Source organism: Balaenoptera acutorostrata, chromosome 9 (assembly GCF_949987535.1).
Source record: "Balaenoptera acutorostrata chromosome 9, mBalAcu1.1, whole genome shotgun sequence".
Lineage (NCBI taxonomy): Eukaryota > Metazoa > Chordata > Mammalia > Artiodactyla > Balaenopteridae > Balaenoptera > Balaenoptera acutorostrata.
Window position 1 is genome coordinate 94264299 of NC_080072.1, and position 16311 is coordinate 94280609.

General features: G+C 36.3%; 1 protein-coding gene across 1 annotated transcript in view; it reads right to left on the reverse strand.

The window, feature by feature from the left end:
* Nucleotides 1-211: 211 nt before the first annotated feature.
* ZW10 (zw10 kinetochore protein) overlaps nt 212-16311 on the reverse strand; it is a 31811-nt gene continuing 15711 nt past the window's right edge. Inside the window, exons 8-16 of the mRNA XM_007171997.3 lie at nt 14691-14854; nt 13599-13781; nt 10568-10806; nt 8442-8513; nt 6183-6352; nt 5210-5340; nt 4513-4644; nt 3522-3724; nt 212-814 (exon numbers count right to left, since the gene is read on the reverse strand). Of these exons, the coding sequence (XP_007172059.2) occupies nt 694-814; nt 3522-3724; nt 4513-4644; nt 5210-5340; nt 6183-6352; nt 8442-8513; nt 10568-10806; nt 13599-13781; nt 14691-14854 (1415 nt within the window). The 3' untranslated portion in view covers nt 212-693. The remainder of the gene's footprint in view (nt 815-3521; nt 3725-4512; nt 4645-5209; nt 5341-6182; nt 6353-8441; nt 8514-10567; nt 10807-13598; nt 13782-14690; nt 14855-16311) is intronic.

The following is a 16311-nucleotide window of genomic DNA, read 5'->3' on the forward strand; positions in this document are numbered from 1 at the left end:
TATATAATTTAGTTGAAATAGCAAAAAGTGCCAAAAATTTATACTGAAAGAAATGTTAAATTATCAGATAGTGTCATGAAGAAAGACGGTAAGTCAGTGAGTCCTCTGTGAGGATCATAAATGTCGATAAAAAGAATGGCACAAAAGATAGGAAAACTTGATGGTCTCTTTTGTCAAAGTCCCCATGTTATTAAAGACACTCACCCTTAACTCTGAAAAGCATTATTTATTGGAAAGAAATATTGAAGGAAGTCTTCTTAATTCCTGTAAGACCAATTTATGGTTCCCTTGCCCTCCAAAATATATCTCCCATCTCTCACAAATTCTTTATCCTGACTCTTGGAATGACCTGGATTCCTTGATCCAAGGCCAGGGCTTATATTTTCAATGGATACAGTTCCCAGAGGGCCCTGGAAGCAACATGAAACAACGTCACCCTATAGTTTCTTATCAAGGGAGGGTGGCTAAAAAGACAACAAATTGAGGTGCTTCATTTGACATCTTATCCTAACATCCAGTTCTTCAACAAAGCCTCATACAGGCCAGGAGGTACGGCGTTCTTAGGTGAAATCAAACTTCCATGATATATCGGTTCACCAAAACCAACAGGTAATTCCAAGAAGTCTTTAAAGACTAATTACGCCAAGAAAGGAATCCACCTGCTCAAGACACAGCTTTCTCAGGAAGATGGAGCTATTTAATCTTGGCAAGGGCAGCCGCTCTTCTTTCTGTGTTCTGGAACAAGGCACGAATTAAAGCTTTTACTTCACTGGAAGAGAACGCAGCTGCCAAGGGCCCTTTTCCATCTGCCCACCTGCAAAATGAAAACACAATTTCTATTTCCTATTAAGTATAAGCCAGATTTTTAAATTGCGTATTTGATCCCAAAAGTGTATTTGTTTAAAATGGAAATAAAACAAATCCTGGCATTCTTCCCCTTCTTTATGAATCTACCAGTCAGTACCTTTGACATCTTCTGCTTCTTGGCTGCACTTTGGTAACAGCATAGACAGACGAAGAGACCAAGTTAGGAAGATAAAACTGTTCTCCCTCATTCTATACTCACTAAGCCCGTTTGAACTTGACAATTATGACCACATCCTCATATGGTTATATAGAGTAATGGGATCTGTAACTACTTTAAAAAGTGAACCACAGGCAACACATTTTAACTGACAAAGGATAGGTATAAAAAATACATATGAAATCACAAACAACCCCGTAGAATAAAGGGTAAAAAATATGAATAGCTCAGAGATACAGAGAACAAACCAGTGGTTACCAGTGGGGAGAGGGAAGCGGGGAGGGGGAATTTAGAGGTAGGGGACTAAGAGGTACAAACTATTGTGTATAAAATAAGCCTCAAGGCTATATTGTACAACATAGGAAATATAGCCAATAATAACTATAAAGAGAGTATAACCTTTAAAAATTGTGAATCACTATATTGTATACCTGTAACCTAATAATACTGTGCATCAACTATACTTCAAAAAAAAAAACCACACACAGAGTCCCAATATAAAAAAAATATAAACAGGCATTTTACAATAGAAGAAAAATGATCACTAAAAAGATGCTCAATGTCATTAGAATTTAAGGAAATATAAATTAAAATGACAATGAGCTACCATTTCATAGCAACTAGACTAGCAAAAATTTTAAAGTCTGATAATACCAAATACTGGTGAAAATGTGAAGCAACAGGATAAACCATGAAATATGCATCTATAAAATAAATACGTCACGGGCAGGGATGTAACATACACATGAGGAATATAGTCAATAATACTGTAACAACTTTGGTGACGGATGGTAACTGATCTTACTGCTGTGATCGTTTCATAATATATAAATATATCAAATCACTATGTTGTACACCTGAAACTAATATAATATTGTATGTTAATTATAACTCAGTTTTTTTAAAAAAACTATGAAATATTTATATAATGGAATATGATACAGCAGTGAAAATGAACCGCAGCTACAGATACCTTCATGAAAGAATTTTCTGAACAAAAGAAGCAAGTTATAGAAGACTCCATTTAGGGATATGTGCAAATGTGGTAAAACTATAAAGAAAAGCAAGGAGATAAATAACACAAAATTCAAGATAGTGGTTACCCCTCTGGTGAGGACAATTTGGAAAAGGGTACATAAGGGTCTTCAAAGATAGTGGTAATATTTTTCTTAAGCTGAGTAATAGGTACATGAACATTTATTTCACTTTTTTTTTTAAACTGTGAATATATGTTATATATACTGTACTCTTTCATATGTATATTTTATAATTTTTAAATGTTTAAACTACACAGCTGGAGATAGTTTCCTTGGTAAAAAAATTTTTCTCAATTAGTTATTATCCTTATATTTACTGAAATCTCTAGGAGGAAAAAAAATCTTCCTAGGCAGAAGAAAAGAAGCTGAGATATATCAGTATTGTAATTTTTCTCATAACAAAGAATTAACGATCATTCTTGGGCTGCAAGCGGGCCCTTTAACAGCAGAAAGAAAAATTCTTATCTGCTGCCCTCTGGAGTCTTACCTGAAGACATAACTCACTAAGGACTTGTAAATAACAAATGAATAAATCAAATTTTATACTAAATGTAGTCAGAGGTGTTTTGATGTGTTTTTTCTTTTTCAAGCAAAAAAATCTCACTTACCTTGTTTTAGAATGGATAATATTTGCTGGGAACAACTCAGACACATCTAGGACAACTAGTCTAATGTAATTGAGCATCTATAATAAACCAAGCCAAAGTAGATAGACAAGTAGTTATAGGGATGGATATGGACCTTAATGCCTATTCAGTGAGTTCCCTATACAAGGTATGCATGCTTGTTAAAAATATACCAAGACAATAATAAAAGCATCCAAGGATGTATAACTAGCCCACATCTATCCTGTTTTTGCACAGTATTAATGACCTTCACACACTCAGTATGATACGACATAGCATACAATTACAGAGCACAGCAACATTAACTGATGGTATTGAGAGAAAACATCATCTACTATATTTAAGAAAAGATGAATCCTTTCTACGTGTGTGGTGCTGAATCTCTAAAACTACTTTACTCCCCGTAGAAAAACTGCTGGTCAATCAAACAATGGTTTGATGCTGAATATTCTTACAGATAAGTCACTTCTCTGTTAACATATCAAAGCCAATCTTAAAATGCATCCACTGTTGATTAAAATGGGCAAGAATTTCCATCCAGGTGTCAGATGGCTGTACTCCTTGTAAGTGCAAGAAGTACAAGATCATACGTACAGCATGACAAAACAACATGCTCAAGACCAAAATAATAGAAACAAGAAGTCTTTACGTTATCAAAAGTGGTCATGAGATCCACACTATGATAGACCATGCAAAGACCCCACCTACTGCTACTCAATATGAAACCTTCCTGAGTAATATTAAGAAACAGAGAGAAGCACTGCTCTCAATGGCACTAATACTCTTTTATAGCTGTGAAGAGATATATAAATCCTATAGAAGGATTTTACCCACCGATCCCCAATTTCTTGCAGGCTGGCTTGTAACATTATCATCAATTCTTTGAATGGCATCCATTTTGGCACGTAGACCGGAACCTCTTCTTGATATTTCTTGTTCTTGTTTTCTTCAGACAGAGGTGCAAATACTTGAGGTCCTTCATCCATCACTGTTTTGCATAAGGAATACAATCTATCACCATCTTCAGTAGAGATGTCCTGATTTTGCACAAAGGGAACACAACAGAACAGAATTGGGCCAGCTTAGTAGTAAGTAAAAAGCACATCTTTGGTGTATACTATTCAGGGGGTCAGCCACAGCAAGATGTTTTCCAACCAATTTAGCACGACTTACTAGACACTAGATTCCATCAGTTCTGACAATACTCCTAAAGCTAGAATGACACAAAATATGTTTCAACAGATTGTCGGTAATTTAGTTTGCCTGCATGAAAAAATCCATTTCTCCAACAGAATGTGGTGCAGTTTGCTGCAAAGCAGGGATTGTTATCACAAGGGTTTAGCCAGTCTATACTTTAAGAGGTATCAGCTGGCAGAGTCCAGGCAACTTTCCCATAGGATCACACATATAGTCCCAACCTCACCAGTGTGTTGGTAACGTGGTACCTGCACAAGGCTGCATTTCACTTTACTAAATTAAATTATTTAGTTCACGTACATGTTAAGTATATATGACTTCATACTTTACATTTTGGGAGCACTGCCCCATTTCCAACCTCCTCATTCATAATTTACACAGATGCTAGATGGAGAAGCAGCGTAATCCTACTTTCTTATATAGGTATGAAAGAGAGAGATTAGCAAGTCTCCAGCAAAACAGAATTAAGATAAAAGTGAAAAAAAATAACAGTATAATGAGTTAGACATGAAACATGAACAATTTCTTCCACCATCTGTGTTGACTAAAAATGAGACTTCAACATCACTTCCTTAGGAAAGTGACAATACTGCATCTCAAGTCTGGTGAGACATCTAATGGCCCTTACCTCTAGGGCAGTGATTCTGCCAATGATCTCAGAAATTGTTGTACTGAGTAAAGTCCCCATAGCCTTGCAATATATGTTCACTGGCAGGACATCCTGCCACACAATTCCAAGTCTCTTTAGTTGGTGCAGTACCTGTCAGAAGAATACAGATATTTACATGGAAGAGAGATTGTTACAACTCACATTTTTCTAGATTTACATTTATTGTGTGCGTGCTTGTGTGCGTGTGTGTGTATGGGAGAAGAGGTGTTATATAACGGTGAGGTAAAGTAATCAAGAACATGTGCTTCTTGAATATTTCACCCTAGTGATATCTCTGCTAGATGAAAAACTGACTTATTCTGAGGATGGGAAAACTAGTAAAAAGATAAGTCACTTAGGAGAGAGAGGCATTTTTCTAAGATGAAAGCTAGTATTTCAAATTTCCCAAACCTAAGTTCATGGGTTAAATACTTGCTATGACAGACTTATTATTCCCATCACTAGTGGCTTGATGGGAAGATAGCTTCCTGTTGACTTGGTGGGGTAGCGGAAGGGAAAGATCGTAAACAAGACTGTAAAAGGAAGCCACATTTTCCAATGGGAGCTCTGGGGAATGAACTGAGCTACCTGTTACATACTCTTTGCTGCTTAAAAAACAAGGTGGGGAGCATCTAAAGAAAGAGTACAAATTCCAGAGGGAACAACAGCCTCCCACCTGTCGGACTGCTTTACTTGCTGCAGAATAATTGTCCTCATCGTCCATGTTTGAAAAGTTTCTAGCACTTGATAATCTTTCCAGAAGTTCTCCTTTCTGTGCCCGCATTTGGGCCAAAAAACACTCTGTCCCTATAATAAGAAAAGAGAATAAAGAATTCTAAAAGTTGTTCAGTTACACAGTGCAAAACCAGGGTGGAAGAGGAGAGACAAGCATGAACCAAATATCTGATTTTGCCTATTTGAAAACAATTGCTTGTTAGATAACATCATAAGGTTGCCCTAAGGTTACTAGAAACATCACTTCTAATACATTAGCCGGTCCCTCCAAGCCCACCCTCAGGATAGTAAGTCTTTTCCAACAGTTTGTCCAGAGTCAGATAAGAAAAACTGCTTATACAGCAGAAGTAACTGCTTATTTTTCTGATATATCTACACCACCTAAGGGAAAAGTCAGGAATTGAAAAGCTAAGTAAATCATATAGATTCTCTGCTTTTCTTAGGCTATCATTACTGACTTACCCCACATTTCATTTCTTTTGATTTTTAATAATCAGAAGTAAAGCTAAGGGAGGTAGAAGAGAAGGGAGCTAGTTTGAGGTTTTGCAAAAGAATAAGCACTGTCATTAGTGAGCTCTTACCAACAATGCTAACAGAATTGTCACACTACATCTTAGTATGTGTCACTCTACTGACATAACTCTGATTTGGTGAATTCACTGCACACCAGCAATGCAGTCTGGAACACTAATGTACCATGAAATCACGTCATGAAAAAGTAATGCTTTCAAAAGACTGCATTCACTTTATAAAACTAAATAACTGGGAACACCTGCAAATTAAATGCCCTCCCACTTTCCAATACAGCTCAGGACCACCACCTAATTTCTAACTGCTGCATTCGTAAATTACAAAGATACTAGTCTGATAAGCTGCATTATCAATATGCTTCCTAAATTTAAAGTATCAGTTACCAAGTCTCCTGAAGCCAGGTACAAGATCCACAAAAGTAGTAGTGCCATCACACAGAATGGGGGCAAGACGTAATCTGAACTGATGCCCGAGGGTCAGCAAGTGGTGAGCAATATACATACAGTTGTTGTGGTGAATGGCAGCCAACTGGGGCAGTTTTTGAAGGTTCTCCCTAGGTCAGGAGGAAGCGTAGGAAAAGAAAGAAATCTCCTGTTATTGAAGTTGGGGTTGATGAAAAGTCACTCTTTTAATGTATTTCTAGGTGTTAATCATTGTCTACTGTATAAATGCTGTACATAACAAGGCATAACCTCATCACTCCCACTCCCACTCAGTCACTGAGGTTGTTCTGCCTGCATGGGACCTTATCCTTTAAAACTATCCTAGTGATTAACAAAAAAGAACAAGGGAATCAAGATGTTTACCTGTGTCAACTCTTTATACTAGAAACCTGGCATAGCTGTACATAATAATTCCCTTGAAATCTAACACTGATAAGTCTGTGGAAATACAGGTTTGCTTCCCTTTTCTCCAAATTCCCATTTCATTTGTATAATGAAGCACTCAACTATTTTCTAATTCACTAGTTTTCAAAGCTGGCTACAGATCAGGGTCACCTGAGAAATTTTAATATAGAGATGCTTAGACTTCACCCCAAACAAATTAAATCACAACTTCTGAGTGAAGCCAGGGCATTTATACGTTTTAAAATCTTCCCATGTGATTTTAAATTTTCATAAAAGATTGAAAATCACTGCTCTAATTCTTCTGCACATATTAGTCTACCTACCCAGCTTGGGAAGAGATCTTGTCTTATACCTCTGCTACATATCCACTAGCAGTCATTCAATTAATACTTCCTAGTTTGCTGATTCAATGTCAGGCTAGAATATACAAAACTGGAAACTAACAATCTAAGACAGTTGTCCTCACTTTGGGCTACACATCAGAATCATCGTAGGGCTTTAAAAAACAGAGATGTGTTGAATCTTAAACCATACCTATAAATCAAAATCTCTAGGGGTAGGGCCTAAGCAAATATATATTCTTAAAGGTCCATAAAAGACTCTAAAATACTGCCAAAGCTGCGAACTCTAATCTAGAACGGCGGTTCTCAAAGTGTGGTCCCCTGACAAACAACATCAGCATCACCTGGAAATTTGTTAAAAATTCTAGGCTTTACCCCAGCCCTACTGATCAGACACCTCAGGCATGGGATCCAGCAGTCTGTAGTTTAACAAGGTTTCCTGGTGATTCTGACACACACTGAAGTTTATAAACCACTGGTCTAGCATAAAGTTCCCAGATCATACAATGGGGAAAAAGAGGGAAATCTAATTCCACACCAGTGTGAAAAATGTTTCTAAGCATGAAAACCCCTAAGCCAACTGTCTCTGAATCCCCAAGGACATGGCTATTAGCTGACCCGAAGATGTTTTTTTTTTCCTTTACCTAAGTAGAAAGTGAAATAAAAGTTTTAAGCCACAGCAAAGAGAATACAAATAAAAATAATGTTTACAATAAATAAGCTGTCTTTTAGAACAAAAACAATAACTGGTCCTACTTAAAAACATCTCAATTGTTCAAAAATCTGAACTAAAAAATACTACATACTACAAACAATAAACTGATTTTTTTCTTTGAAACCAGAGTCCTTGACTAAGGAATAGCTTTGTTGACATATTATTTAAAACATTTGTAAAAGTTATCCAAAACACTTAATTTGGATAACAGAGAGAATTCCTGGAGGCTTAAAGTTATGAGTAACTTCTCAGATTAATGTTAAGAGAAACCTTAAAAAACCAAGACATTAGGTAAATACAGCTTAAGATTGCTAAGAGCGGCTGATCGACAGTTAAATAGCAATCTCTTGTGGTATTAAGTCTGCAAAGCTATGAATGCCAAAGGAAAATGTGGGATGTTTACTGGATAGCAATATGGAGTGATGGATGACCTTTTTGTTTTGTAACCAAATAAAGTGAGGCACTTCTGCAAGTACCTACCATCAGTAACAGGGTAAAGTCCTTTTGAGTCTTTAAATCTGTGTCACCTACTATACTGCAAGATTATAGTACCCTTATTAATTTATTAATAAATGACCAATGTCCTTTAAACATGTAATGTAAATGTTTAGTGCATTTTATTGTGAATTTTAGTAACCAATTATCTTTGGTGGGAATATAAAATTACTGGTTTTAACCTGACTCACAAACATTTTTGACCTACAATATTACACAGAAGTCAGACACAGTGGCACATACTTGTGATATGTTGGGACAACATCATGGAACAAATGGAAGATATTCCTCACTGAGTAGAAAAGTTGAACAGCACTAAAAGGAAAACACAGTTTCAACAGAAATGCATAAGGATATATTGGCAATGAGAAAAAAAATTCAAACTCAGTGCACCTGAAGTGAGAGTCAGCAGCTAAAACTACAGCTGGAGAGAACAGCTGCCTTGGTCACTGCTGAGAACACCATTCCTCTAGATGGCATAGATTCTCAGCCGGTATTCACTAACTACACTGCAGGTCTAAAAACCTGGACCCATTAATAATATTAAGAATAGCAGCATTCAACCCAAAGCCTCTTTTCCATTTATCAATTTGTGTTCTGCCAGTACCCAGAGTATCCCTTCAGTAACAAATGGAGCTAAGCCTCGAGCAAATGTCACCTACTCACTGACACACTCTGCAAAGGGCAAGGTATCAATAAAGGCACTCACTGGTGCTGTCGGAACCAGTTTGCCTTTCAGCCTCCACCTCCCCTCCTTCTCACCCCAATGCAAGGAGATGAATCAACATTTCTAGGATAGAATCCAACCTCAAGTTTTCTTGCCCTTTAAATCTGGTCTTAGAACACCTAAAGATTATTATTAAAAAGCACTTAGGAAGAGCAAATATAAGGTTTGTGTAGCTTACTTCTACATAAGAATAACTTAAACTATGTACCTTGAATACATCACAGGAATTCCACAAATAAATTTTAAAAATTAGTCACGGTCACTATACCCCAAAACACTGTTACAACTTGATTACTATGATACCTGACTAAATTATTTCATGTTACTTTTGTTGCATGTGTTGCTGTTTGAAGTTTGATAATAGGAAAAGTGAGTTGTTATAGTGTAGTTGTGTTTTTGTTTATCCTGTTAAAACTATTTTTTTGGTGGGAAGAATGTCCATAGACATTCAGTATACAAAAATATTGTTTGGTATTCTCTTAGGAAAAATTGCCTTGCATCCCTAACTTCCGGTCTGCTACATTTTAGGTGAATGCCATGTAATGAAACAGTCACTCCTATATTATTCTGCCAAAGGAGTGCATAATTCCTTTTACATGTATTTTTCTTCCTACTTAGATTTAAAACTGGATGGACTTGTGAATATAATGATTCATTAAAGTCATGGAAGTATCTTAGTGAACATGTTCTTTCTAGAGCAGAATGAAATAAAGGGGTTAGTTTGTACATGGAGATAAAAACTGAAACTCCAGAAGCCCATCGGAAGATGCAAGTTAAGTCAAGCCCTAATTGAAACTGTTTTCTACTATGAGGATGAAAAGTAAAAATACTACTACACACAGATCCAAACTAAAGAGGCTTTTGTAAATCTGCTCTATAATCAACTTGGGCTACTGGCTACCATTTTCTCCTCAATTTAAAAGTTTAGGAGCAGGGGAAGAGCCTACTAAACAAAAAGAGATTCAGTACAAATGTGCAAGTATATGGATTGAGTTTGGGTACCTTGAATACAATGTTGATTAGAAGAAATCTTCTTGAAAGGGAGAAATCAGAACTTTGGTGCATTCCATTCTTTTCCTTCTACCTTTGGCTGCCCAACAAACTATTATTGCTTTAAAATTAACATTTAAAATGTAAATTAATTAGGGCCTAGATTTCAAAAGGTAAAATGAACGTCGAGCTAAAGGGCCAGAGCATGCTGAAACAGATGGTACAACTATCACTAAGACCACCACCACCAATACTGATAAACATCTGAGTATTAATTATTTCCCAGGTAGCATTCTAAGTTCTTCACAAGCACTTTCTCATGTAATATCATTGAAGTCAAATAAAGTTAAAAGTAAACAAAAATTAAAGAGCTTTTTGTTAAAAAGTGATTAACAGTTTTTAATGACAAACCCATTTGTCCATCCATACAATGCTTTTATTTCTCATACCTTGTTGTAAGATTATATGTTATTGTAAATAAAAGTTAATTATCAATACATACCTGTGTACTATACTTTTCTCTAGGGAAAATAATATTAACTAATAAGATAAGAAAACCCAAAGAATTCCAGTTAATTTTCTTAATAAATGTCTAGTTTAGATATACATTTAACCAAGTCATTGACATTTTCAGAGGACTCAGAACTCGTACCATTGATCACTGCTAGTTGTTGCCTCCAGTAAAGTCTGATAGGCGAGTTCCATTAATTTCTTCACAGATTCACTGATGCGGCATGTGGGCAAAGAAAAGGAATGTTGGTCCAACGTATTTTCAGGCTCTAAATTCATCACTTCGTTGTACTGAGTTGTGGACACTTTCTGTACTTGTAGCTTGTCATCCTCAGCAGGACTAGGTAAATCTGGCACACTTATCTTAGAAGCAGGAGTAATCTAAGGGTCAAATACAGAAACAAAGAAAATGCACTGTCCTTAGAATAATCCAAATGCAAGCATACAGTGAGGAATAAGATACCAGTTGCTTCCATGATGATTAAGCTGTGGATCTACAGAATAATTAAAAGATTTGAGTAAACAGGGCAGTACTTTAATGACTGCTCAATCTTGGGTGAAAGCACGTCATAAGAAATAGGCAGTCCATTTACTGTGCCATTCTTCTAGTTCTTCTGTGCACTCTCACTCTTGGCGGAAACAGCAAAGCTGTGAAACTGGCCCAAGACTTCAGGTAAATGAAAGGACCTTCAAAAATCTTCTTTCTCAGATTAGACTATTAGATTCACACACACCAGTATGACTTGCGTTCCACTGTCATCAAACAAATTATTTCCCACCAGAAACATGTGTTGGCTTACTCAAAGAAACAACACATTCAGGCTAGCTTATACTGCTCTTAAAAACAAAATTCCAAACAAAAACCAAAAAAGCTTCCCTAACATTTATACAGAATGAAAATACCCAGACTTGGTCAAGACTAAAGGAAAGAACACTAGGCTTCTAGCTTGAAAACATCAGTGATATTTTCTACCCTAACTTTTAACAAAGTCATTTAACCTCTCTTGACCTCAATTTTCTCACTGTAATATGAAGAAACTGCACTACAATAATGGTTTTCAAACCTTGCTTCTCAAAGATGCCTCAGGGGCCAATAAAAGGAGAGATTAAGCAGGTGGAAGCAGCAGGTTCCTACTGCAAGAAGAGCAACTCTGCTCTGCACATACTGGACCTCTATGGAAAATTTCTGACAGAATAAGTCTAATATTAGACTAATTATTAGTCTAATTCCAAGTCTAATTAACTTATTAATTAGTTAATAATTACTATTAGACTAATTATTAGTCTAATTCCAAGTCTAATAAAAATGTTTAAGTCATCAGACTTGCCATCTGTAAAATGGTATAATAATGTCTACTTCATAGGGCTGTTATGACATTTAAATGAGAATACAAACATCACAACTGGGAGAGGTGCTGCTGGCATCTAGTGGGTAGAGATTAGGGATGCTACTAAACATCCTACAGGACAGGCCCCCAGAGCAAAGAATTATCTGGCCGCAAATGTCAACAGTGGCACTGCTGAGAAACTCTGATCTAGGGGAAGCTACATCATTAGGATTTGGGTACTTGGGGGGAAAATACAGTCTTATAAAATGTCACAACTAGTTGAATAGGGAGCTCAGAGATTATCTAGTTCAATTCTGTCATATTACAGAAGAGGAAAATGAGGTCCAACAAGGTTAAAAGATTTAGCCCAGAGTCACAAAGTGATCTAGTAACAATCCTATTTATAACAAGGAGTTATAACAGAGTTAATGGGATATATATTAATTCATTTACCAAATATTTACTAAGTACATAGTAGTATGCACCAGGTATTTTCTTGATGCTACAGATACAACAGTAAACAAAACAGTAAAGAACAAAACAAACAGGAAAAAAAAAACAACCAATCCTGCCCTCATAGAGCTTATTTTCTAGTGGGGGGAAACAATAAATAATTCATATAGAATATTTACTGATAATAAGTGATATGAAGAAAAATAAAGCAAGGAAAGAGTACAGGAAATAGTGGGAGGTCACAATCTTAAAAGAGTGGTCAGGAAAGGGAGCAAGTCTGTGGTAAAATTCCAAGCAGAGGGAAGAAGAGGTTCAAAAGTTGTGCAGCCGAGTCGGCCTGGCAAATGAGCGGAGTGACTGAAGAGGAATGCAATAGGAGATGGAGTCGGAGAGGCAACAAGGGGACAGTTCACAGGAGGCCGTGGAGGCCACTGCAAGGCTACTGGGTCTTTCTCTGAATGAGATGGGAAGCCACTGGATTCTGTGCACAAGAGTGACATAAGTGATATTCATGTGAAAAAAACCTGCAGCCCAGCTCCCGGTACTGAGTGCATTTCGGCTCCCTTAACAACCCAAGATTACATCAAAATGTGTTAATATCTGTGCACCTCAAATGGCTAATTTAATATTTTACTGAAGTGGACACTATAACAGGGTACCTACCCCCAGGAAAGTGGGGGATGACAGAAAGGACAGAGGGAGGAAGAGTGCAGTCCTCTCAGCGATAACAGATAAATGGCTGAGGAATTTTCTATTAAGGGATTACTTTAGTGTAGGTCTTCTTTTAATCTAAGTAACACCTTACATTTGTCAAATATTATTTTATATATGTAAGATGTTAAAAAAAATACACAGAGTTATCTAAGGTCAAAGGAGTAAATTACCCTCAACGCAAATTAATTTGTCCACGGATTTTACAGATAATTGTTTATACCATACAAAGAGCACATCTTTTTGTTTGTTTTTATTAACTTCAAAACTAGCACCTCTATTAGCCTAACCGATAAAGTCAACATTTCACAACAGGATATAATCTCTGGATATAACAATACCTGTCACGAAATTGTATACTAAAAATTCAAGTGATAAAGTTGAGAAAACTCTATAGGTTGATATACTCTCTGATTTCAACAACAGTAATCTATTACATTCACGTAGACTTTTTAAATTTATACAACGCTTTTATGTGCATTATCTCATCTGGACCCCACAATACCCTAGAAAAGAGGTAGGAATTAGGGCCCCTTTAAAGATGAGAAAACTAATGTTTAAGAAGACTAATAACTCGCCTCAATGAGCTCAGCAACGGTCAGTGCTCTTCCACTCTACCATAATCATCTCAAAAATGAGCTGCTTCCTAATACAAGGTAACACCCTGTAACCCCCCAATACCTTCACAGTGTTGTGAATCTCAGAGGTCATTAGGTTTCTAGCTGCCACAATCACATCCTGACACTTCTTGTTAGCAAAATGAGAATTGATGTTACGGGCATACATCAGCAAATCAGTAGTGTTCCCTTTTAAAAAACTCATCTCCTTTAAGGCATTTTCAAATTCTTCAGTGGACTGTATGATCTGAGAAAGAAACGCAAGAGAAAAAAAAGGAAAAGAATCAAATACATATGTTCCTTTCCAATACTAAAATTTCAAATCCAATGTATAGGAAAGAACAAGGACCAGCTGGTCATTTAAGTTTTAGAAAAGACCATCAATTACTAGGTATAAAAATATTATTCATTTTTTCTAGCCTTAAATTCATTAGGAAGAGCATCTTCATTAGAAGTTTTGGACTCTGCTTAGTAAAGGTGCAAACATTTTTAAATAAATAGACAGAAGGTCCCCCCTTATCCTCGGCTTCAGCTACCCACAGTCAACCATGGTCTGAAAATATTAAATGGAAAATTCCAGAAACAAACAATTCCTAAGTGTTAAACTGTGTGCTGTTCTGAGTAGCATGATGAAATATTGCACCGTCCTGCTCTGTCTTGCCCAGGATATGAATCATCCTTTTGTCCAGCATATCCATGCTATATACACTACCGGCCCATTAGTATAGGAAAAAACATAGTACATATGTGATTCAGTACTATCCACAGGTTCAGGCCTTCGCTGGGGGAACTGGAACGTAGCCCCAGAGATAAAGGGGGACTATTGTGCTTATTGTAGTGTTCGAGGAAACACTAAAAAGCAGCCAAAAAGTAAAGCGTCACATAGTAGCTACTATAGCTGACACAAATAGAAAAACAATTGTTTTTCAAAAGTATCTTACTAAAGAAAACGTACTTAATAACAAAACGTACTTCCCCACCCAATCAAAAGGTAGGAAGCCAGAAGAGACATGAAGTCAGAGGGAATTTGCCTCCACACTTTATGAATAATTTTCTTAAAGATGTCACTAAAGAACAAAAGATCTCCAAGGTAAACAAATGACACCAACAGGAACCTATGGTCTCTTCAAACCTTCTGTGACACCTCTGCTCTTACCTCTTCATACTGCTGTAACTTGCTGCTATTTGTTGGGATAGAATAAACCAAACAATTTTTAATGAGGCACTCGGACAAGTCCTCCCAGATCATGTCACCAAGCATCTCAGCCAATATGATCTTAGATGTTTTTTCATTTTCTACGTCAGCATCAAGAGGCAAATCTGAATTCAAAAGAAAAAGTTTTAAACAAGAAACTATTCACAGTCTGGACATATTCTCAAATTCCCTAGTTTTCTAGAATTCTTTAATTTTAAGATGACAGGGAAGAAAACAGCACGAATAATTCTATAGCTATCTCAACTGACTACATGGGAAAAGCATGACACACAATTATTATTTTATTTTCACTGCTCAAATGAATCATCTGCACTGTATGACTGCCTGTTCTCTATAACAATAAGGTATTAAGCCATCTACATTATAATCATCTACTGCTAATCTACAGATCTGATTATATGAAGCACTCAGAAGTTCTGCATACCAAGTTGAAACTAGTTTAGAATATAGAATAAAGTCCAAGTTCTCCAATAATAAATATACTTTTTTCATCTCTGCAAAGGATCTGAGTGTTTATCCTAAGTAAAATATCAATAAACACCTTACATTATAGCGTAATATCTAGCCTACCAAACAGAATACTTCAGTATCTCTTCCACGGTATATTTTATGGTGGCTTTTTCTAACACATTTTGAGGGAGTTATATTTAGAATATATCATTAATTAACTAAACAATATATAAGAACCTTAAAAGAAAGTGACCATATTACCTCAGAGCCTTGAGATGTCTTACAATAGCTGAAGTCTAGGCCTGCACTGTCCGATATGAGAGCAAACAGCCACATTTTGCTACTGAGCACTTGAAATGGGGCTGGTGTGACTGACGAACTCAATTTTTTTTTCATTTTAAGCAATTTCAAATTAAGTTTAAAAATGGAAGCAAGGGTGTATGGTTATAATGGGTAGCACAAGGGAGCCTTGTGGTGATAGAACAGTTCTATATCTTGATTGTGGTGGTAGTTACATGAATCTACACATGTAATAAAATTGCACAGAACTATTCACACACACAAATGAGTGCAAGTAAAACTGGAGAGATCTGAATAAGTTCTGTGAATCATACCAAAGTCCATTTCCTGGTTCTGATACTCTACTATGGTTACACAAGATGCTAACATTGGGGAAAACTGGGTGAAGAGTACATGGGACCTCTGTACGTTTTTTGAATAAAAATTTTAAACTAAAAAAAAAAGAGGAAGTAGCGTAAAATACTTTTCTGTTAAACACAATTTTGTTGCTTTGAAAAGACTATGTCTCACTTTAACCATCGCATCATGTAAGCTACTATGTATACTGTAGTGCTCACATCAGGCATGTGTATCACTTCTAGTATTTCATATAAACACACCTTCGATGCAGTCAGTGTAAACAGATTCATTCCACTCGAATGACTTTGTTTTCCTATGCACCAATGTAACACTGTAATGCATTTATTTGAATATTTTGCACATACAGCACAGGTTACAATGATACCTATAATAAACTGAAAACGGTAGTAAAATTGGAATGCTTATTATTTTCACTATGATATATTTTTCTAGCTTAAGAAAATGACTATAA